This window comes from Carassius carassius, chromosome 34, assembly GCF_963082965.1.
Source record: "Carassius carassius chromosome 34, fCarCar2.1, whole genome shotgun sequence".
In the NCBI taxonomy this organism is placed as follows: Eukaryota; Metazoa; Chordata; class Actinopteri; order Cypriniformes; family Cyprinidae; genus Carassius; species Carassius carassius.
The window spans coordinates 7,076,842-7,101,062 of NC_081788.1; the positions used below are offsets into that span (position 1 = coordinate 7,076,842).

The following is a 24,221-nucleotide window of genomic DNA, read 5'->3' on the forward strand; positions in this document are numbered from 1 at the left end:
ATTATTGGGCTTAGAAACTTTTTTTAAATGACAAATTCCTTTCACAAGAGAAACTTGTGAGTTTGAAATAAAAAAATAAAAAATAAAAGCAGGGGACCATTGCCTAGATAAGTAATTTGATACAAAAGCAGCGGGTTTGCATTATCTGTTACTTTAACTGAACTCTTTTCAGCAGAAGAAAAAAAAAACAAGACAGAGGTCATTATGGACTGTCCCTACTCTCTCACCTGAATCTGTCTTTTTTCTTTTAAAGAATTGTCGTATGTCCATTGCTCACTGCCAGGCCACATACACACACACACACACACACACACACAGAGAGAGAGAGTAATGCTAGGAGTTCAGGAGTTAAGCCTGGTTCAGGTTAAATCCTGTGTGTGATGAATGAATAAATACAGCAAAAGAAAAACATGAAACTTTCTTTTATTGTCTAGTTTGATTGTCAGCCACAACTGAAAAATAACAGATATAAATCTAGGAATTAATAACAATTCTTTTAAAAAGCCACAGTAAGTGTTTTCAGTGATACGTCGTTTGTTTTCACTCAAAACGCCAGCGCTTCATGTTTCCATGACGACTGACGAGAAAAGAGCATGTGACTTTATGTTTACATGACTCCCGAGTATTAAATTAACGATAAACTTTAACAACAGAGACACACGTACGCAGTACACAGGTACGCAGTTTATTTGTCGCGCTTCTGTTTTTGTTTCACGCTCTAGCAGTTAATAAACAGAACTGCATGCGTCTTGCGGAAGAACATTGTAACCGGCGTTACTTCTCTCCGTTTATGACTATGGACGAGTCACCCAGGTCCTGTGCTACTCCACAGCGGCGGCGACCCGCCGGACTAAAATAGTCTGAAAATAAACACTTATTATAGATGTACCACCATGGTGATTCAGGATACTGACTCCAGTATTCACCGATATGGTTTCGGAACTTAGTTGCACCACAACCGATCACAACACTACATCACGGGTTCTCACTCTGCGTGTGTTTCGCGCTGGATGACGGTCGTGCTGAGCGGTGCAGAAGTAGAAGAAGAGAAGAAGATGACACAATTTGCTATGCGGGAATGTTTTCATTTTCCTCCTTAACACATACATTTTAAACCACAAACTACGGAGTATGTTTTGGACAATATTTAACCGTGTAAAAGACGAAATTTTTTTTTAGAATAACAAAATTTCTTACTCCAAGTTTTAGGGGTGCTGAGCTCCTTTTTTGGGGTGCTTCAGCACCCCTAAAAAGGGGCTAGCCTCGCCCATGGTCCAGGGGCCACATTAAAATCTCTCTCCTTTCCACTGTCATCTCAATCAGAGATGTGTTCTTCACTGGGAGAACTAGATGGTTACACACATATAAAAATATTCATAAACACACATGCAGAGACAAGCACTTCAATTAGACTCAGGTACTGAGACAAACACACACACACACACACACTCACAGAGAGCAGATGCAATTACACAGGCAGGGGAAATGAGAGGTGATACACTGTTAGAGAGGTAGAGGCTGATAATGGACTGGATGAGTGCAGTGTTTGTGTTTGTGTGTGTGTGTGTGTGTGTGTGTGTGTGTGTGTGTGTGTGTGTGTGTACTCCCAGCTAGAGCCATTAACCTTTCATACTAATAACACACTTTAATGGCAACTTTGCTAGTTTGTTTTTTACCTTGACATAATTAAATACAGAGCCCAACACTTGATGATGGGGGAAAAGGCATAATGAGGCATAACATTATTTTTTATTATTATTGTTATTAAAGACACATTTCTAGTGTGAATTGTCAGGCTTCCTCTGCTTAAAAATACTATGACGTTAACTAGGTGGCACAGAAGGTTTTTCAGCACACTGGTATGTGGTTGACAGGGTCTTGATGAGTACTAGATGACTACTTCCTGGCCCAAGTCCAAAGAATCCATGTTAATTTAATTAATATATAATTTTTTACTTTTTAAACAGTAAAAACTGCACCAATGTAAAACTGTTGTATTATTTATTTAAAACATTGCTATATAATATAATTTATTAAATATATGTAATTAACATTTTTGCATTAAAAATATTATTTACATATAAGATTTCTATTAAAGGTTGAATTTAATAAATAGTTAGCTGCTTTCACGTGACAAAAACTTTTACAATGTTTCAAATGTGGTACTCTATTTTAGAAAGGAAACTTTAAAAGATGAAGAATAAGAATGAGGGAGAATCAATGAATTATAAAAAAGTAACTGTAGCCTGATTACGAGTATTTTGAAACGTAATATAATCCAATTACAAGTATGGAATCCAGATTACATGTAATCAGTTACTACGCAGCACTGTGTCCAATATACTAATATATTCATGTATTCAAAGTCATTTGAGGTTCAGTGTGAAATAAAAAGCCAAAAGCTGGTCCTTTAAGGCCTCACTGGCTCTTGGTGAATTCTTTTACAATAGCACACTTGACTCAGCAGGACTATGATGACAAATGTTATGGAGCTCGTGTGCTACACTATCATTAGCTACACCAGTAATTTTCCACAGTTCCATTTGTATTCAATTGGCTCCTGCTCGCTCTCCCCAGGGATGCCTTAATGTCTGTATAATAACATAGTATAGCTCTATCTCACTCGCAATAGGCATCTCTCTTTACAGGCTGCAATTTGTCTAAAACAATTACTTACTACTTGTTTTTGCTAAGGCAAGCATTAGTATTACTATTGATCATATTGAGGGTTAGGGAGTTTTGGTCAAATCCTTAAGTACTAAATGGCAGGTAATTCAGCCTGCACCATTTATGCTACTTGTAAAAAAAAAAAACGAATAGATTTACATCCGAAGGAGGACCTGAGTCATATGTAGAGATTAGAATATCACAGACTTGAGCGTGGGCCACACACACAGACACACAAAAAAAAAATTACCCAGAACACCTTAGTAACCGCAGATTGGAAAAGCACCAGCACTTTGGTGGCACATTTAATATGTAAAAACAACACTTACGTTTTATTTTCTAAGTTATCTTGCTCGAGTCTGACACCAAGTAAATATTGCCTGAGATGTTTCACTGACAACAAGACAGATGACATGATTCTTCATAAGGTGTATCAGCTTTTTCGGACTTCCCCTCATAAATCCTCTCCGTGCTTTTATCTCTGTTTTGTTCAACAAAAGTTGTGGGGTTTCCCTGTCACTGGGATTGTATATTAACCTTCTGTCATGCTAAGCATGTTATGTTCAAATGAGAACTGCCAAAGTAACAACCAGTCCTAATAGAGATGTGTGATATGCATAGTCTACGATAATAATATAATTGTTGTTTTAACAATGTTGCATGTAAGTTATTTTGCATTTTTCGTCAACAAAAATAGTTTCAAACAAAGACAAGCGACAAACAGAAGTGTTTCTTTCCTGAATAATATATTTTTTAAAGAATCGATGTTTCAGTGATCTATTCATAAAGATAGTCACCTGATTTGTTCCTGAATGAATCAGCTGTTCAAATGAAGCCAGTGAATGAATGATTCAATGACTCACTCACTATAGCCCCTTTCACACTGTATGTTGGACCCGGAAAATTGCCGGAACATTGCCGGGTCGCCTTCTGTGTGAATGCAAACACAGTAGTATTTGCATCTTGGGGACCTAGTAACATTGGCAGGTTCAGTCCCGGAACGAGCGATGTGTGAACAAAAGACAGATCTAATGTCGTAAAGGCTGTGTCGTAGTGATGACGCACGTTATCGCGCGACTCTTTTACCAGGTGTTTTGAAGGCAGATCAACATTTGCAAGGAAAATAATACATGCAAACTATAACGAAGCAGAGATCAGTTAGGTCATCACTATCTGCGCTGAAGCTGAGATCGTTCGCTTGCTTCAGTGAAAGTTAACGTGTCCAGCGTTTTCGACTCGTACATTACACGTCACACCCTGATGTTAGGCTTCATTACGGGACCTTTACGGGTTGTGTGTGAACGCACGCACATATTCCGGGAAATTACTGGCAGTGTTGAAGGGGCAAAATCTACCCGTGTATTTTCCGGAATGGCAGTGTGAAAGTGGCTTAAGACAATGACTTGCAGCCACCTACTGGCGGTTTTAGATTCATTTAAAATGTATATAATTTTTTTCCATATATTTTAAAAAATGAATCCCAAAGCATTATTTATGCAATTGTAATTGAAGTGTAAATACCTCTAAATGCCACATTAGATGCAGCTTTTGCACCACTTCAACACTGCAAAAATTTGTTTTGTTGATAATTTTATTTTATTAGTACTAGCCTATAGTGTCTTATGATTCAAACTTAATTTATTGACTAAATGTAAGAATTTGACAAAAGATGATACACATCTAGGCTAGGCTAGAAATGCATAAATCTAGGCTAGAAAAACTGTCATAATCAAAGTAAAAAAGCCCCCGAGAGGTGGCAAATGTCAAATAATTTTGTCAAATTATCAACAAAATTCCAGAACAAAAAAATTGTATTTCATTTTTTGTCAATATCACACAGCCCAAAGTTCCTCTTGCAGCTTTTCTCACCTGTTTAATCAGCATGTAGGTCTCGGACATGATCTTCTCGATGCGCTGCAGGTCATAGGTCATGCCCTTCTGACCTTGCTGCCACACCCTGTACGCATCAAAAAGCAGTGTCTTGCACGACTCCACGTCATCCAGCAGCTTCCTCTTCCTGCTGGGCCTCTGCTGTAGTCCCACCTCAGGAGTGCTGGCGAGAGGTGTGGGGATGCTGGCTGTTGGTGTTGTGACTATACTAAGTGCTCCTTTAGCTGCGTTCATCTGATTCTGTAGCTGCTGCTGTTTTGAGCTAATGCTCAACTCCTCCAGCGATAGCTCAGACGCCCGACTGCTCTCTGGGACCTTATCGGCCTCCTCTGCTGCCGATTTAACCACCCCCTGCTCCTGTGGTCCAGTTTCAAGAGGTGTTTGAGGGTCTCTGAATTTTGAGGCACCTGGCCATGATCCCGGGCCAAGCTCCATAGGCTCTACAAGTCCTGAAGTACCTTCTCTGAGGTGAACTGTGGACCCTGTCGCCTGATTTAAAGGCTCCAGGGATTGCTGAAGAGTGGCTGAACATTGCTGAGGCATACAAGGAGGTCCGGTCTCATTTCCTGAAGCCTCATGGGTGTCGGGGAGTCCTGCTTTAGGCTGGGTGGTGTGGGAGCATTTGGGGTCCTCCACAGCAGGGGGCCGGTTGGACACATCCGCACTTGTCATTTCACCCATAGAGGTGGTAGACAGTTTACGGGGATCACTTACCTGAGAAAGAGAATGGCACATATATAAAAATGGCTCATCTTGATTCTGCTGACATAAAACAAGACGTATGCTAATATACTGTGATTAGTGCAAACTACTACTGGATCGGGTTTAATTCCCAATGTAAAATGTCTACAGAAAGAAGCACTGGCACTCTGTACTTCGAGCAGTTGGGATGGCATTAACTAATGTGTTAGCACAAACATAAGCGTATCCTTGGCTGTCAGATCTGGCTTGACTCTTAGTTCCCAAACATGGCAGTGTCTCCATAGAAAAAGACATGCTACCAAGGCCACTGATCAGTTTCTATTTCTAAAAAATACAACAACAACAATGAAATAAAAAAAGAAAAAAAGAAACAAATGAAAATAATAAAAAATACTTCTAAAACAAAAACAAGGCAAAACAAGTTACATTGAAAATTTGTAAACACACACAAAAGTATAATCCAATAAAAACAAAAAACAAATAAACAAAAAGAAAAAGAAAAACTAAATAAGCAAAAATAAAATCTTTATTTCTTTAAATAAAAACAACCCCCCCTCCCCCCACAAAAACACATCCTTATAAAAACACACACACAACAAAAAGGAAAATGGAAGTGAGCATTCTCCCTTGAAGTGTGTTCTTTGAAGGGTGCAGGAAATTACAGTCTTGTAAAAGCTTCTGGAAGTCCCTTTACGAAGGGAATGACTGATCAAAAGTTACCTTGACAACGATGTGTGTGCCTGCAGCATTCAGCACTCCACCAGTTGTTGCAAATACTTATTTATTTTTATTATCATTACATTCAAATATTGTCTAACTGTGTTTTGTTTACTATTAAACTTTTTCAAACTAAACTTAGCTTACACTACCGTCTTAAAACTGATGAAAAATATTTTAAAACACAATTAGCCTATTCTAATTACAGTATATTTGTATGTGAAGTGTAAATCAACCCCAACTTTGCTTTAAAAAGCATCGCAATATCTACTAACTGAAGATCACATGATCATAACAGAAATCACATCCGTGAAGTGACAATCGCATGTTCCCTTCGTTAAAAAAATCATACAAAACAAAAAAAAAAGAAAATGTAGTTTTCATACCCCAGTGAGTTTATCCAGATTGTCTTCCAGCACTTTTACAGTGAAGAAAAATGCTTGCTTGGCCAAAATTTGTCGGTCCACATCTCGCAAGTACTTCCTATAATACAACATAAAAAGATACATGTCCTTGCATTTAAATGCTTCATGCTATATGTTTCATATTTACAAAAAAGGAAAACAAACTTGGACAATAACTGTATGAGGTGCTATACAGCACCTTTTCAAAGAAAAGACAACATTCACAAGAAACATGCAAGACAAGCGTAACCGAATAGTTCACAAGCATGTAGCATCACTAAATTTCAATGCACATTCAATCAAATGGAGCAAACAAAATAAACCGATGAAATATTTGCAATCTCTTACTTTCCCTGATCAGGGGTTCTCTGAAGCATGAGGGAGATTTTAAGTAAAGTGTGGTGATCTTTCAGTTGAGACAGAACATCCAGCAACAACACGATGGATCTGTTCATATGAGATGCAAAACTGCCAGGACGATCGATCTCATCTACTGGAATACGCCAGATGCCCTGAGGAAGAGAAGGAGAGAGCCATTAGCAGAGAAAAGAGGAGTTCGTCTGCATAAACGGCATCAGGACAGCTTTAAGCAGTCAGATCTGGCTCCTTTTGCCAAACAAGCCAGCATCTCCACAGAAAAACTGATGTTACCAAGGCCACTGCTGAGCTTCACTTTACAGCACAGTCAAAAAAATACATAAGGGCCAATTGCACACAATTCAGTGCTTCTTGAACAACTCTGATTGAGCAAAACAAACCTCCAGGCAAGTCTATTAACATTCACAAAGGTAAACATGCAGAAAATAATGAGTGGATGACTTCGGACAGTGTAGAGCTCATAGGAGAAGGTTAAAATGAGAGAGGTGGTAGAGACGAGGAGAAAATGGTGGAGAAATGTTATTGTTGTAAGGCCATCTGCTCTTGGCTCTTGATGTGTTGGTCTCCGGCCATGAAGAAAATCTGCCCACTGATGAGAAATCTGCCTTAACCCACTCTCTCTTTCTCTCTCTCTCTCTCTTTCTCTCTCTCTCTCGATTCGATGCTTCATCTCGAGCTGTTCGTCTTACCCTCCAGTCGTGCTGGTTTAGTGTGAAGTGCATCTGGCTGGAAAACAGCAGACTAAACGGAGCTATTGACAGTCAATAGAGATGGCAAACTAATGAAGATGACAAGACAACATACTCTATGCAGACAGTTCTAGTTATGCAAGCTTGATTTCACGTGGCATAGCATTGTGAAAGAATTGATAGCACAGAACGGTGCATTCTCAGGATGACTGCATGCATGCAAGAGCAGGCATTTTCCCGTCTTCTCTTTAAGATCAACTACCGCACTGTCATGGCGGAGCAACAGTTTGAAGAGAATCTTACCGGAAAATATCACTTTATATCACAGTAACTCAAGAGTACATGTTAAAGCTAATGTGAAATGATGTTTGAAACGCATTTTACTTCTATAATCAGAATCTTTAAAAAGAAATGTTAGGCAGGGCTTGATTTTATTTTTAAGAATTGGTTTAATTACCAGAATAAAGTCAGAGAGTTCATGACACCAGCCAAAAAGATAATCATTGTTTATACACTGCCAGTCAAAAGTCTGGAATAATAAAAAAAAATGAATGTGTGAAAGAAGTTTTCTATGCTCACCAAGTCTGCATCTATTTGATAAAAACCAGAGTAAAACTGTAATATTGTGAAACACGATTACCATTAAAAATATATTTTTTTTTATAATTTATTTAATGAATTTATTCTCCAGAGGTGAATTTTCAGCATCATTACTCCAGTCTTCATTGTAACATGATCCTTCAGAAATAAATGTCAATATGCTGATTTGCTTCTTGTTCTTCTAATTATTATCATTATTGAAAATTTCAAAAGTTTGGGGAAAGTAAGGAAGGAAGGTACAAAAGAAAGAAAGAAAGAAAGAAAGAAAGAAAAAGAAAGAGATACCTGACACAAAAAAATTACTAAAAAGGACAGTAAAGAAATGTATAATTAAAAAAAATAATAATATTTAAAATAAACGCTGTTCTTTTGAACTTTCTATTCATCAACGAATCATGAAAAACATTTACAATGTTTTTAACATTGATACCATTATATATATATATATATATATATATATAAATAATGGTATCAATTTTCACACAGAAAGCTATAACCATGCAGACCTGTGAGTTGTGTACCTGTTTCTGTAGCAAATATTCAATTTTGAATCTTTCTAACCGCTCTAAAAAAGGGCACTGCTTCAGTTTGGCCAGGCAGACACCCATGTATGGACATTCGGACATTCCAGAAAATGTAGATAATGGCACTGAAGCATATGGAAACTGTGGAAGTGGATGTAAGGGAGAACTAAAATATGCAGGAGTGAGAAAAGAGAGAATGTAAAAAAGAAAGAAATGCTAATCAGAATGTTGGATGTTTCCGGAAACCTGGATGTTTACTTGAATGCAGAACGATCTGCAGCTGCTAGTCATCAAATTAAGAGCAGAGTGAACGAACCAATCCAGAAGGAATAAGAGAAGATGATGATAGGCTAATGAACAAAAATAGCTGGAGGATTGATTGAACGAAATGAACAAACCTCATTTTTTGGAAAAAAAAGTTGTTTTTGATTATGTTTTACAAGAAAATACTATTTTAGTCTTTATACTTCAAATTTTCACTTTAACTCTACAGATTGTAATTATTTGTGAAATGTGCTTTCACTTTTTTTTCAGTGTACATGTATTTGAACTAAAACATTTTAACATATGAAATGTAATATATTAAAGTCAAAACCAAAAAAATCAAAACAATCATGAATAAAAAAAGGGTCTTAAAACATACTAAAAATATTCAAAATGTATCACCCAAATTTACATTTGAATAATAAACATCAGACTCTCACAGGTCACCATCAGTGGCTAATGCCATAACACAAAGTTTTAGATGTGAAACAGCAGTATAGAGAGAAGCTGCCAAGAATGAGTCTCTCTGTGTTTGTATGTGTGTGTGTGTGTGAGTATGAGAGAGACAGAGAGAGAGAGAAGCTTTTGCCCTTTCACTGCAGGGATTACCCAAAGCCCCTTCAGCAGCACACAGTAGACGGATGGATACAGGAAAGAGAAAGGAGGGAGTGTATCCTGATGGATAGATATGGGAAGGAGGCGTGTCCAGAAGGATAAGTGGATGGAATGCTATTATACAGGCCTCTGTCCTACCGCTGTGCTACAGACCAAATATCACGGCTGTACAGCCAGATTACACACATGAGCTCAGTCATTCCTGCACTCCAGCAACTGTACTTCTCATCAGCATCTTTACAAGATGTGGGTTTGTCTCATAACTTAAATTATTTAATGTCCAGTCAAGTAATGTTCATAGTTTTTCCTTTTTTTTTTTTTAAATAACATAGTTGTTTTATGGACTAAATACACTTTTTTTTATAAACTAAAATAAAATAGATTACAAATCAAATATCATGATTTCTCTGTAAATAAACTCAGAATTTAAATATGCCTGTATTTGCAAATTAGACTTCCTTTAAAAATGTATTGTTCTTAGTTTTATGAGAAGAAAACATGCATCAAAGTAGTCCTCTGGTGAACTATTTGTTCAGCTTCAATGCTAACTAACACTAGCAAGCAAATTATCTGACTTCTGTTCAGTTGATAGTATTCTGAGCAGTGTTTTAGAAGGTGCATGCATTAACAGTGTAAGCATAAACGTAGCGTGAATAGTGGTCAACCCATATATCGCCAAGGCCGATATATCGGCCGATAAGTTTTTCTGCTTGGCCGATGTGTGAGGACTTTTATTTTGACAGCGCTGAGAAATGCAGCCCCTGAGCGCACACAGTGCTCACACTCTCTCTCGTTTACTGTCGTTGTTAACAGTTCAGTCTAATACAAATAGAAGTCTGTCTAATAATCAAATAGCATGGTTAAAGGAATTAATGTATACAAAAAGCATTATAACGATTGCTTTTATATTATTAGTAATATTTTGTTTATTTTAATTTAAACAAATCTTTGAATGACCAATATTTAATTTCACAAACCTTGCAAACTTAGTCGGATCCAGCTGTGAGATCTTGTGAAGTGTGTATCGAGCATGATCACGTGTTCTCTGTGTTACGGTCGGCCCGTGTTAATTGAATGCTTTAAACTTTAAACGTGATTTCACTTATGCTGCGCTTTATGCATTTACCCACTGTCATATTTATGTCATTTTCACCGTGTGCTGTATGTAAAATGAATGTTACCTTGGCTTTATTTAAAAAATGTGATTCCCAATGCACACAAACTTCCCAGATGTATGTGCGTGTAAATATGTGGGCATGTTTCTGTGACATATCAGGACACAACTCTGTATAATGACATGGGTATGACACAGGTATTACAAGGAGAGGGTGCCTTATGAGGACATAACCCATGTTCCCATTTATCAAAACGCTTATAAATCATACAGAATGAGATTTTTTTTTGAGAAAGTAAAAATGCACAAAGTTTCCTGTGAGGGTTAAGGTTAGGTGTAGGGCCATAGAATATACAGTTTGTACAGTATAAAAACCATTACACCTATGGGATGAACAAACTTTCCACATAAACAAACGTGTGTGTTTGTGTGTGTGTGTGTGTGTGTATATATATATATATATATATATACACACACACATATAATATACACACATATCGGCTTTATATCGGTTTTGCTTCTGTTATTTCAGCAACTGGCTTTGCTGTTTTTCTGTGTCAGTGAGAACTTGCACTACAGGCTGACAAGACCGTTTGCAAAAAGAGGAGACATTATGGGAGTGAATGGTATGTGCCTTTCGAAAGGTTGCGTATTATAGGTAAGTACTCTGGATTTTGATACACAAAGAGCCTCGTTCATTCTCCATTTCGTTTTACTCCAAATGTCAAGAAATAAATAATAGCCATGATCAAATGAGTTTAGCCATTAAAAAGAGAGGGAAATAATAAAAACAATGCTTACACAGCAACCAAAAAAACTTCCTGATGACTATCAAGAATGAATCCAGCCAATCATCTGCTTCTGATCAGCATATATCCATTATTATGAGAAAAACTACTTTTTGACTTCAACTAAAATAAGCTCCTGAAGTTTTCAGATGACGTACAACGACACAAACGACTTAAATGACTACTCATAAAAGAGGTCCCAAAGCATACAAATTTACTTTGAGCAGTCTAAACTCGCTGACCAGTGAAAGAAGAGCAAGCTGTCATGTCTGTTTCAGGCCTACAGCTGCTCCTAATGCGATCAATATAATCTGACAGCAAAATCATTCAATTGAGCCCAGCAGACTCAGGGCTTCCCTCACCATGTGAGCCCAGTCCTCTGAGCACATACAGATGCTTATAAAAAAAAAGTTTTCATTAGTGAAGAAGAGTTTCAAACGACATAAAAAAAATACATACATACATACACACACATACAAATATACACACACACTTTCTCAGCTGCCTTCAATATGAGCAGTGGAAACCAACAGAAGAAGCTGCACTGTGGAGATTTCAAGAACGCTGCAAGACGTTTCTGATACGCAGTTCAGATTCAACATGTTTGACTAAGCGAAACAAGAACACATCAAATACGTGTGTAACTTAACCTCAGGGATTCCCCCTAGACACCCAACTTCACCTACTTTAAAAGTGTCAAGCATGAATTAGAGCATCTTACAGAAGCATCTGTACTCCAGAACTGCAAGCCAAAGTGGAACAAGGAGGAAGAAGGTTCACAGTTTTCTGACACATCCACTGCACTTCATCATTCCATCTCTGGTCACAACTGCTGTTAGCACTGACGAAACGCAGGACTCCGGCGAGAGCACTAGCTAACTATTATCTGCGTCACGCGTCACAAGAGTAAATGCTCTCAAACGCTCACTTTCTTCCTCTTGCTCTACTCCTTGAACTCTCACACACTGCTCTCCCACCTGCAGCAGGCTCTTTCCACCAAATCCTAATCTCAAATACGAGCAAACGGACACTTTTACCTTCACACTTTTTATTCCAGGAGCAAAAACAGAAGGAAAGGGAATCCAAACAGGAAAAGCAAAAGGAAGAAACTCACCATCACCGAGGAGAGCTACTCCGCGCTCTGTCTGTATGAAGTGTGAGAGTAAATGGGATGTTTTGATATTCTTTAATGTTCCAGCAAGAGAAGACGAACTGAAGTCCAGGCTCGAGGGAGTGGGCTGCACGTGTGCGGAGGGAGGAGAAAAGGAGAGACGGCTGAACGAGTGTGCCTCAAACAGACGAGTGCTTGCGATCCTCTCTTTCCAACCCTGCCATCACAAAACAAAACGCCCACGCTTCTCTTTCTTTGCTCTGACCCCAGCGTGCTCACTCGTGCTCTCTCTCCCTCCCTCCCCGTGCTCTTGCTCCTTCTCTGTACACAGACGGAGAGACGGCCCCTTCAGAACCCAGCCAGCCAATCAGAGACGAACTCTGTTTCTCAGCCCAACAGTGCACACCCACACAAACATACAGAGAGAGAGAGAGTGGGGTGAACGACAGGAGACAGAAAACATGCAACAGGATGTTATTGTGGGGCAGAGGGAGAATGAGGTGTATATGAACACAAACACAAAGATTAGAGGAGACAAGGTGAGGGATTAGAAGACGGTAGAGATATGAAAAGATGAGAAGAGAACAGAACAAAAGAAATGAGATAAGATGTAGATGTTTTAAGAAGAGACGAAGAAAAGAGAGGAGGTGAGGTGAGTGAGACAAGAACAGAGAAACAAGAAAGATAAGTGATGAATTAAGAGTCCAACACAGGGGACAATGGCACACTAAAAGAGAAGAGGTGAGACGAGAAGAGGAAAGACTGGATAAAAGAAAAGAAGGTGAGGGAAAATGAGATGAGGAGAAACAAGAGTAAAAGCATGAGACATAATGAGACAAAAAGAGAAGATATGAGACAGCATGAGAGTAAAAGAAAAAGGAAGACAAAAGAAGAGACAAAAGGAGAAGAGTCAAAAAATAGAAGAGAAGTTATATATAATAGACAGTAAGATTGAGCAAAGAAAAGAGAAGAAAAATGAGAACAACTGAGACCAGAAGAAAAGAAGTGAGACAGACTGAGACAGTAGAAGAGGGAAGAAAAAAGATGAAACTAGTTGAGACAAGGTGCCACAAGAAAAGAATAAGGGAGGGGGACGAGAGGAAAATAGGAAAGAGAAGACAGACAGACGAGAACAAAAGAGACAGCGAGATTAGAGAATGAAAAAGACAAGATGATGCAAAGACAAGATCTGAGACAAGTAGAAGACATGGTGAGACATGAGAAGAGAAAATAAGAAAAAGAAAGATGACAAGATGAGACATAAAAAGAGAGGAGAACTACGTGAGAAGAGAAGAGCTTAGAGAAAAGAGGAGACAAGAAGAGAGAAGAGGAGACGGGAAAACGTGAAAAGAGATGAAACAAGAAGAGAGGAAACAAGACAAGATGAGCCACGAGAAGCTGGAGAAATGTTTATGTTGCAGTCACTGAGGCGCAGAGAGTGCAGAGGTGTTTCTCTCTCATATAGCTCTCATTTCCCCTTTTCCCTCTGTCAACCTTTGTGCTTTTCCACTGAGACAACACACACACACAGCATTTCCAACCTCATGCTGCTAAAAGGAAAGTCGAGATGCAAATCATGCTGACCGTATCTCTACATGTGAACCACAGGAGCTTGCTGTGACTGAAATGTTAAAAATTTTAGACATCTAAAGAAAGCTAGAAAGGAAGTAAAGTTAAATTAAAATAAATAAATTAGTTAAAGGTTTATTAGTTATAAGTGTGATGCTGAAAGCACTGAAGACAACTGAACATGATCCAGACAGCTAGTCTGTGGCTCGGGCCGGTGGTCCAGTGAGAACAGGAGAGTGGGCGTCTACATATGCAAGCACATATGCTTGAGTGTGTGTGGACATGGGAGAGAAACTGTGTTTGCGTTTTTGTGATGCGTTCAAGACTTAGGCCAACAAATACTGGCAGAACCCAGAGCAAACTAGAGCAGCCTGACCCATATCACTCAGTCACACACAAACAAAGGCAAAGATTCCCCCTCTACTGTTCTGTAAGAGGAACAACAGGAAATGACAACATGATTCATGACACAACAAAATATGCAGTATATCCTGTGTTCTCTCTCCATTTCACAAGCCTTCTACAACGGTGCAAATAAAAATGACTTGCATGCAACAACTGATCTATAGTGAAAATAGTCAATTGACTGGATGGGTGTTCTGAGTGATGCCAGTTCACAGTCTGATTTGTGTTGCAGCCTCGAACTAAAGCACACCATGCTGGTTTCGTCTGGCCAGAGGAGAACTGGCCTCTTCGACTGAGCCTGGTTTCTCCCAAGGTTTTTTTTTCCTTCATTTCGGTCACCGATGGAGTTTGGGTACCTAGCCTTTTGTCTTGCTTAATTGTGGGACCTTAATATTTGGCAAAAATATCAACTTGACTGCACAGACACGCTGGATGAGAACTGAACTGAGCTGGACGATGAAGAACTGACTTTAAAAATGTACTACTACTAAAAGTTAACTATTTGGAGCTTCTTTACATCAGAATTGAATGTTGTTTGCATTACTGAAATATTTTCCTGTTTAAGACTGTAAAACTGCTTCGACACAATCTGTATTGTATAAAGTATAATATAAATAAAGGGGAAATTATATTATTTATTATAGATTAATTACCATTTCTACGTAAACAAAAAATTACATTCGAAAGTTTTCGAAGAGTGGAAATAAATGTACAATGTTAGTTATCAGAAATACAGGAGCATTTTATATTAAATGCTCATTAAAAAAAAAAATTTATAAGCAATTTTATAAAAGATCTTTTACTCATAAAATCTTTTATGGGTCCAGATATGGCTGTCAAAAGCACTTTGACAGTGTGATTGTGTAGCTGTGTAGCTTTTTCAGCAAGACATCATTTAAAATTCACTGTTATATTCGTATAATTCAAGCATTCCCATTCGCCAATGCAGCTGGTCATAACAGTGAACGATTAAATATGGCTGTTGTCATTAAACCTCAATAGCTTCATAGAGCATGTACATTAAAGTCAATCAAATGGAGCACAACCAAGAAAATTAATTAATACATTTTTCATTTAAATAATATTATTTTTTGAACATAGTCTAAGGTTTTAACCTAACCACAATTCATAAAATCATAGAAATACTTAATTTAAATATAGCTTAATCATGGAACTGTAGCTTTACATAAACTTTTTTTTAATCAATTACATTTATAATTATACATTTTTATTATGAATTATTATTATTTAGCTTTACTTTCAATATATTTTAATGGTATTATTATAATTATCATTATTAATACTATTATTATAATTATTATTATTAGTAGTAGTAGTAGTAGTAGTAGTATAATAAAATAATATTTCTTACTAATTATTATTTGATGTACAACCCGATTCCAAAAAAGTTGGGACACTGTACAAATTGTGAGTAAAAAAGGAATGGAATAATTTACAAATCTCATAAACATATATTTTATTCACAATAGAATATAGATAACATATCAAATGTTGAAAGTGAGACATTTTGAAATGTCATCCCAAATATTGGCTCATTTTGGATTTGATGAGAGCTACACATTCCAAAAAAGTTGGGACAGGTAGCAATAAGAGGCCGGAAAAGTTAAATGTACATATAAGGAACAGCTGGAGAACCAATCTGCAACTTATTAGGTCAATTGGCAACATGATTGGGTATAAAAAGAGCCTCTCAGAGTGGCAGTATCTCTCAGAAGTCAAGATGGGTAGAGGATCACCAATTCCCCCAATGCTGCGGCGAAAAATAGTGGAGCAATATCAGAAAGAAGTTTCTCAGAGAAAAATTGCAAAGAGTTTGAAGTTATCATCATCTACAGTGCAGAATATCATCCAAAGATTCATAGAATCTGGACCAATCTCTGTGTGTAAGGGTCAAGGCCGGAAAACCATACTGGATGCCCGTGATCTTCGGGCCCTTAGACGGCACTGCTTCACATACAGGAATGCTACTGTAATGGAAATCACAACATGGGCTCAGGAATACTTCCAGAAACATTGTCGTGAACACAGTCCACCGTGCCATTCACCGTTGCTGGCTTAAACTCTATAGGTCAAAAAAGAAGCCATGTCTAAATATGATCCAGAAGCGCAGGCGTTTTCTCTGGGACAAGGCTCATTTAAAATGGACTGTGACAAAGTTCTTTTTGGAAAACTGGGACGCCATGTCATCCAGACTAAAGAGGACAAGGACAACCCAAGTTGTTATCAGCGCTCAGTTCAGAAGCCTGCATCTCTGATGGTATGGGGTTGCATGAGTGCGTGTGGCATGAGCAGCTTACACATCTGGAAAGGTACCATCAATGCTGAAAGATATATTCAAGCTCTAGAACAACATATGCTCCCATCAAGACGTCGTCTCTTTCAGGGAAGACCTTGCATTTTCCAACATGACAATGCCAGACCACATACTGCATCAATTACAACATCATGGCTGCGTAGTAGAAGGATCCGGGTACTGAAATGGCCAGCCTGCAGTCCAGATCTTTCTCCCATAGAAAACATTTGGTGCATCATAAAGAGGAAGATGCGACAAAGAGACCTAAGACCATTAAGCAACTAGAGGCTTGTATTAGACAAGAATGGGACAACATCCCTATTCCTAAACTTGAGCAGCTTGTCTCCTCATTTGCCAGACGTTTGCAGACTGTTATAAAAAGAAGAGGGGATGCCACACAGTGGTAAACATGGCCTTGTCCCAACTTTTTATGATGTGTGGATGCCATGAAATTTAAAAATCAACTTATCTTTCCCTTTAAATGATACATTTTCTCAGTTTAAACATTTGATATTTCATCTATGTTTTATTCTGAATAAAATATTGAAATTTGAATCTTCCACATAATTGCATACTGTTTTTATTCACAATTTGTACAGTGTCCCAACTTTTTTGGAATCGGGTTTGTAAAATATTATCTTATATTACAGTAAAAATGAGTATAAAAAAGTACATGTGTGTTCTAACAGAGTAATCTCCTCTTAGCTGTAAAACACTTTTTTCTTTAATATTATTTACACTTCTTAGGGTTTTATTTATTTATTTATATTTTAATTTGCACTTTATTTCATAACATTAATTCTACACTTAAAGGAGCAGTTTACCCAAAAATGAAAATTCTGTCACTCTCACTCTCAATTTGTTCCAAACCTGAAGATATTTTGAAGAATGTTGGTAATCAAACAGCTTATGATAGCCACTGAATTCCATAGTATTGGAAAGATACTATGGAAGTCAATGGCTACCGTTAACTTTTTGGTTACCAGCATTCTTCAAAAAAAAAATCTTACTTCTTTAAATCTGCAATTCCTTTGAAGGATACCACAGGGAAAAATGGAATTGCTTTTAGATTAAAGGGAAAGTTCACCCAAAAAAAAAAAAAAAAGTAAATTATCCCATGATTTACTCACACTCAAGACATCTTAGATTTTTATGACTTACTTTTTTCAGATGAATATAGTCAAGAAGTCCAAAAAAAAGTCCATCCATAAAAAGTGCTCCACACAGCTCTGGGGGATCAATGCTAGTCTTGTGAGAACCAAGTTTTGTTTAGAGCAAAGGAAAACCAGCCTCCTCCATTCTCATTTTGCACTTCTAATTCGTGATCAGTGTTTTATTTTGCTCTTTCCTCTGCACTTCTGTGTTCATCACTTCTCACCAGCACATACACTCCAATGAGCCCTGGACCGGATGTTGTTTGTGTATGTGTGGATTTTCCCATAAGCTTAGAACAGGTGGGTACGAGGTTGGTGTACCCTAGTGGGCAGAGCTCTGAAGCCCAGCGAGACGTGACGCCCGAGTGTTTTTATACCACCGTGTGCCAAAACTGACAAAGCCAAAGGCTGCTTCCACACAGCGACCGCACCCAGAGCCAACGGTAGACATGCTAACACAACACTAATGTTACGGCCTCAGCTCTGTGAAGACTGTACCAATGTGCCAAAAGGCCATAGTGATGCCATCTGTCTGCCTCGTGGTGTGTAGTGAGGACAGTAAATCCAGCCAGTTCAGGGCATTTTCAGTGAGGAGTCGTAATCCCTCTGGATATGTGTGTGTGTGTGTGTGTGTGTGTGTGTGTGTGTGTGTGTGTGTGTGGAGGGAATTTACTGCACTATATTGGAAGAACTCATGATGGCATACCTCATACACACACGTGAATGAACAGCAGATTCGCTCTCCCAGATAAACACACATCGCTAACATCTCCATACTGGATCAAACTAAATTTGCTGTGATATGGTGAACTTTGACATATAAGTGCGTCTGCACCATAGACTGTATAAAAATATGGACGTAGTGTCCGTGATGTCACCCGTAAACTACTGAAGAGAGTTTTTGAAGCCTAAAGTGTGTAAAGCGGGCCGTCGCCATCTTGGCAGCGCGTCACCGCGCGACTCTCCCGGACAATCAAAAATGGGCAAAAAGGCGGGAGCTAGTTGCTGTAGCCACGCCCACCTAGCGCGACGGCAGTGTCAGCAGCGGCAATCTCCCTGTCACTCAAGTGGCCACGCCCTTAATTATGCAGAACTTTAAGTCTTAATATAATTTAAACGGATGAGTTATAAAAAAATTCACCCTCCTCACAGTTGTCATGAAGGGCAAAATTAGCTATTTAGACCAAAATCATTTTTTGAACCAGGCTGTAAACATGTTTTTTCCTGCTGTAAAGTTGGGCATTTTAACATGGGGAGTCTATGGGACTGACTCCCTTTTGCAGCCAGCCTCAAGCGGCCAGTCGATGAATTGCAGTTTTAGTCACTTCCTTATTGGCCTCACGAGAGAGAGCGGGAGGTTGGCGCTCGGTCTACACGCATGTGTGACTTACGTTGAACAGATTGGTCTTATTCCTCTCGCAGAAAAGTCCTTGTGCCGGCATGTGCTTCAGCTGTTGCCATGGGACACTGCTCCCTAGCAACACGTCTCGTGCCCATTGCAGGTTCTGTGAAAACACAAACATATTCAGTCAGCTCTGTATGCAGCTGGGCGAGAGAGTGTGTGGTGACTTGAACTGAGTGAAGTCACTCGCGCACACACACCTGATGGAACACTAGAGTCCTGCTTAACTAGGCAGTATGCAAAAGAGTGTGCAGTAGTTGAGGATAAACATTTCAATTAAACACAGTGTAGCATGCAGTGATGCTATATACTTCATACTGTTAAGTTTGCAGTGATAGTACAACATATTACAGTTTAAAACTGAAAGATAATCCAAACTCTAGTGACACTCCAATATAATCACACTGTATCAACCCATCAAATCCATTTCCACACTGCTAATTCACCATTAATGAACACACAAAATCAGAGCGCTGCAGTCTGACTTCTTTATTAGAATACAGACACACTCTTATCTCTCACTGCATCTCACACACTGTACAAATGAGAGCTCAAACGCTGTTTGGGGCCATTTATTAAATCCGAGAGCTAAATTTCCATGATTTCGCCTTGGGAATGAGTCGGGTGTGATTAAATATATTGTGACAGTTAAAAAAAACTGATGGTGAGGTGATTAAATTTCAAAGCTAAACAATCTCTGCTCAAAGATCAGACAGATTTCTCAGTGTGAAGAGATTGAGATGACATACATGAGTCCGTTTAAGTAAGAAAGTGTCTGAAAAGAGCACAAACACACATGCAATGGAGAGAGAGAGAAAATTAGAGAAAGTGAGAGATTACATGATATAGTGTCTCCAAGTCTTGCATGTAATATACATTTTTAATAAAGTATTGGCTCCTTGTGCATGAAATCATAATGAATAAGGACTGAAACTTCCAAGCTTTAAAATAAAAAGGCATGCACCATAACAGTAGTTCATCTGCTTTATCTCAGGTCTTCTCTTATAATAGACTGAAATTTTAAGTCATTATTCAGTGATAATAATCACTGCCAGGGCTCTATCCTACAACTAAATGGTTGCATTCTGTGACCCTGTTTCTTACCAGAGTGGCTGATTTTTGTTAGAGGTCGCACTGGTGCCACGACCAATTTGATTAACTTATAAACACTGCTTTTTTTATAGCGTTTGAGAAACATTCAACAGCAAACGGACCAGAAGCGGAACGAAACTACACCACACTGGCCAATTATCAGACTAACAATACTTTTGTTAGTCTGGAGCCCTGTAGATTGAAGTTTAAACCAGAAGTCAATTGCCGCGTTTTCACCGCAGCAACTTTACCCAGGAACTAGGGACTTTGAGGAACCAGGAACTAAATAAAGTTCCGGGTAAAAAAATGCCCCTCAGAAAGTCCCTGCTGGCGAGGTGGTACTTTTTCAAAGGACTTTTGGGGGCGGGACTTGGGCACTAAACATGCTGATTAGTTGAGTTCACGCAGCATTGGTGAGTCCAACCACCATTTATTCGGATAATTTCCAAAATATTACTGTTATTGTGTCATGAAATGTAATTTTAAAAGTATTCAAGGCGAGAATGTAGTTGTTTAAAACTCAAATCTGCGGTTTGTTTATAAAGACAGTGCCTATTTAAAAATGTGTTTCGCCAATCTCTGAGACGGTGAGCTCCACGCGATCAGCGAGAGCTCAATCCTCATGTATCCACCGAGAGCAGCCTCACCTCGGCTAGACCTTCTGATGTGTGCCGCTGGCTCTGATGTCTCTTTAGTGGTTAAACATAACACATAATTCGTTTTGGGTAAATCTAACAGGTTATCTTTGGTCTGTATTCAATTTATCTATAAATTGATAAATTGAATACAATGGGAATGAGCTGTTTAGCGATTTGTGAATAAATTATTGGGATGGGTACTGTGAGGTGGATCCACCAAATCACTGAAAAGATCTGACTCAAAGAACAGTTTGTTAAAGAACAAGGCATTGCTACTTTTCTCAAATGAACTCACAATCTTCAGTGAATATATTTCAGTTTTTTCACATGAAGTTCTCAAATTCTTTGAAAATCTTAGAATATAGTGCATAAGTCATATGAAATATGTTTAGGATACTTATATGGTGCTTTTTTTGTCATTCTTAAATATTTCACTGTTTGTGTTTCAAGGATGAAAGGAAGTTGGAATGACATGAGGATGTCATTTTGGAGTGAAGCATTCGTTTAGCTACTTTACATGCACCCAAATAATCAGTTTGTAATCAGATTGACGACTCAATCGGACTGAAAAACGTTCATATAAACACTTTAATCATTCCGATTGAGCTCGATCCGAATTAAATTTCCATCGGATTGAAGGGGGTGGTTTATTCCTCTTCTAATACAATTGAGCGTGCATGTAAACACTCTATCGGACTGAACCACAAAACTGAAAGGACTGCACGTACAATGACACAGAAATAACGTAATAACGTAATGACGTATGACACACGGAACTAGCGGCTCTTTTCTTTTTCCTGTTTGCAATGTGCAAACAGTGAGAAACACTATATTATCTGTGACTTTCACTTTTCACTTTCGCTATTTGAGCAGTGTGCACATGTCAAAAAATCTATTCCGATTTGTAGCTTGTGACATATAAACCCGCACATCAACCTGATCACTTTATTTAGCGTTCATGTAAACACTACAATCAGATTCATCAATCGTAATGAATTCAGTCCGATTGAACCAAAAAGTGTGCATGTAAACATAGCCAGTGAAAGAAAGAACAAAACAGAAATGTCAATGTGTTTACACAGAGTTGAAATGTTGGTTCTAATAAAAACAAATACTGCAATACGCTTTTAGGCAGGGCCTAAAATTACTGCCATGTAACACTGGCCAGTAGTGAATGAATTGAGAAACTGAATGTTGTATTATTATAAAAAATGTCATTATGACAATGACAATTTTTCTTGTATATCAGTGACAAAAAGCGAAAGTCAGCATGTCATTTGTAGCATCATTCACAAAATGCATCAGTCTCAAACGCTCTGTCACTATAACATCCATAGTAATTGTGATTTGGTTCCTCTCTTTGCATTTGGGGGACTCAAAAAAAGTTAAATTAAAAAAATGTAAAAACATGTCGCCATATGGGGCTCTGGGGAAAGAAATACTAATAGACATTACAGGTATCCCTTTCATGGTGAATTTCCCATAAATAAAAGCTGAAGATACACAAGCCACAGCGATGTTTCCTTTAGTGAGCATAAGACCGAATGTTCAAATTATTTATAGTTTAAGTATATTTATTTCTTTAATATATTTATTTACTCTATGATGTTTGAAATCGCGAAATTGCCTTTAAACATTTAGTAAATAAACTGCAGAACTTTATGCTTTAATACATGTAAGTATAGTAATGTTAGTATTGTAATTTTATGGTTGTTCTGTATAATAAAACAAAAAATAAGACAATAATAATGATAATAATAATTACAACAACTGTGTTCAAATTGGGATGTGTAATAGTTTTAAAAGAAGTTTATTCTGCTCAGCAAGGCTGCTTTTATTTGAACAGTAAATAATACATGTTGGATTCAAGAAGGTCTCAAAAATGGCCAATCTTTTCTTATTTTACTAAGTTATTCATTTTAAGTTAAATTGTGCTTTGTTGGTGTGTTAAATAAGTATTTTTAAACTGTTGATATGTTATTAATTTTTTAATTCTTTGAAAAGCAAGACATAATGGTAAAAAGCCCATTTTGGCTAATTTATGCAATGGTGAAAACAAATTGGCAAAATACATGAGGTAAAAAAAACTTGATCGGTATTGAGCCTTCAGCCCAGTGTTTCATTTTGTTCGGCTTCAGCCGATCATTTTTATTTCAGGGCATTCCTAATAATAATGTGACATCTGAAGGGGTTGCCAGCTTGCTGTGACTAACAAAGACCATCAGCCAAATTGAGCAGGAAGTTGATTTATTTTGCACGGGTTTTTACATGACTTGACCACATACTGTATGTAAAGTCAGCATGGGGAATCCCCACTGACCCCACGTGCCCACTTATCAAATTTGCATATCAACCACAAGTAAAAAACAAACTGCAGCAGATGCATTAGACTTCAGGCAAGTTTAAGTGGTTTGATAAGTGGTCAGGGGTGTTACAAAACATGGCATTACGCTTTACTTATACGCTTTACTACTGCTTTTTTTATACCCATGAGGTGAGTGGGCACAGTTTTCAAAGCCCAGTCTTACTATCTGTAGGATGTGGCATCCACCGTCCATGGGCTTTAAACACACACACGGTTGATATCATCCTCTTGGCTAAGCTGGCATTAGAGATACACAAACGGTAAATCTAGAGCTGATTCTGGTGTTCTTGTGCAGCAAATGGTCATTGTATCTTTTTTATGTCAAAATATTTTCCAGCGTTATGTGCAGTGACCCCATAAGTATACTTACAAGCCAGCTGCAGTATGATTTTATAAAATGATAAAACACAGTTAAGATTACAAAACACTGTTTGAGTGGCCTAACGCTGACTCAATTAATGGGGTGGGACTAAACAAGGTGAATCTCATTAACACTGTCAAGAAATGTCATGGTTATACTTCACCCGCAAATCAAGTAAGGAATAATTGACAATGAGAATGCATTACACCTTGGGTGTGCATTATTTTATAATGATTTAATGGACCGGAGTCAATTATTCCACTTATACTATGGTTCTCACACCTAAAAACATTAATCATATGATAGATTTCAAAACATTCATCTGGTTTTGTCCTTAAAAGATTCTTGTGAGAAGGATTAATTTCTTACGCATCTCATCCAGCACCTCTGTTTGATAATTCCAAAACGTCATTTTAGACCTAGTAATAAAGGCTTGAGCTGTTAATAGTAATGCAGTT

The 24,221-nt window shown here is 38.0% G+C and overlaps 1 protein-coding gene across 10 annotated transcripts in view; it reads right to left on the minus strand.

The window, feature by feature from the left end:
• Positions 1 to 24,221, minus strand: part of LOC132115400 (calcineurin-binding protein cabin-1-like) — a 91,766-nt gene that overhangs the window by 28,682 nt on the left and 38,863 nt on the right. For all 10 annotated transcript variants that reach the window (XR_009425483.1, XM_059523850.1, XM_059523852.1 and 7 more), the window contains 4 exons: positions 19,297 to 19,410; positions 6,729 to 6,892; positions 6,363 to 6,459; positions 4,537 to 5,271 (listed from right to left, as the gene is read on the minus strand). Coding sequence is in view for 9 of the 10 variants with exons in the window: in XM_059523850.1 (XP_059379833.1) it covers positions 4,537 to 5,271; positions 6,363 to 6,459; positions 6,729 to 6,892; positions 19,297 to 19,410 (1,110 nt within the window). In the remaining variant the exon portion in view is untranslated. The remainder of the gene's footprint in view (positions 1 to 4,536; positions 5,272 to 6,362; positions 6,460 to 6,728; positions 6,893 to 19,296; positions 19,411 to 24,221) is intronic.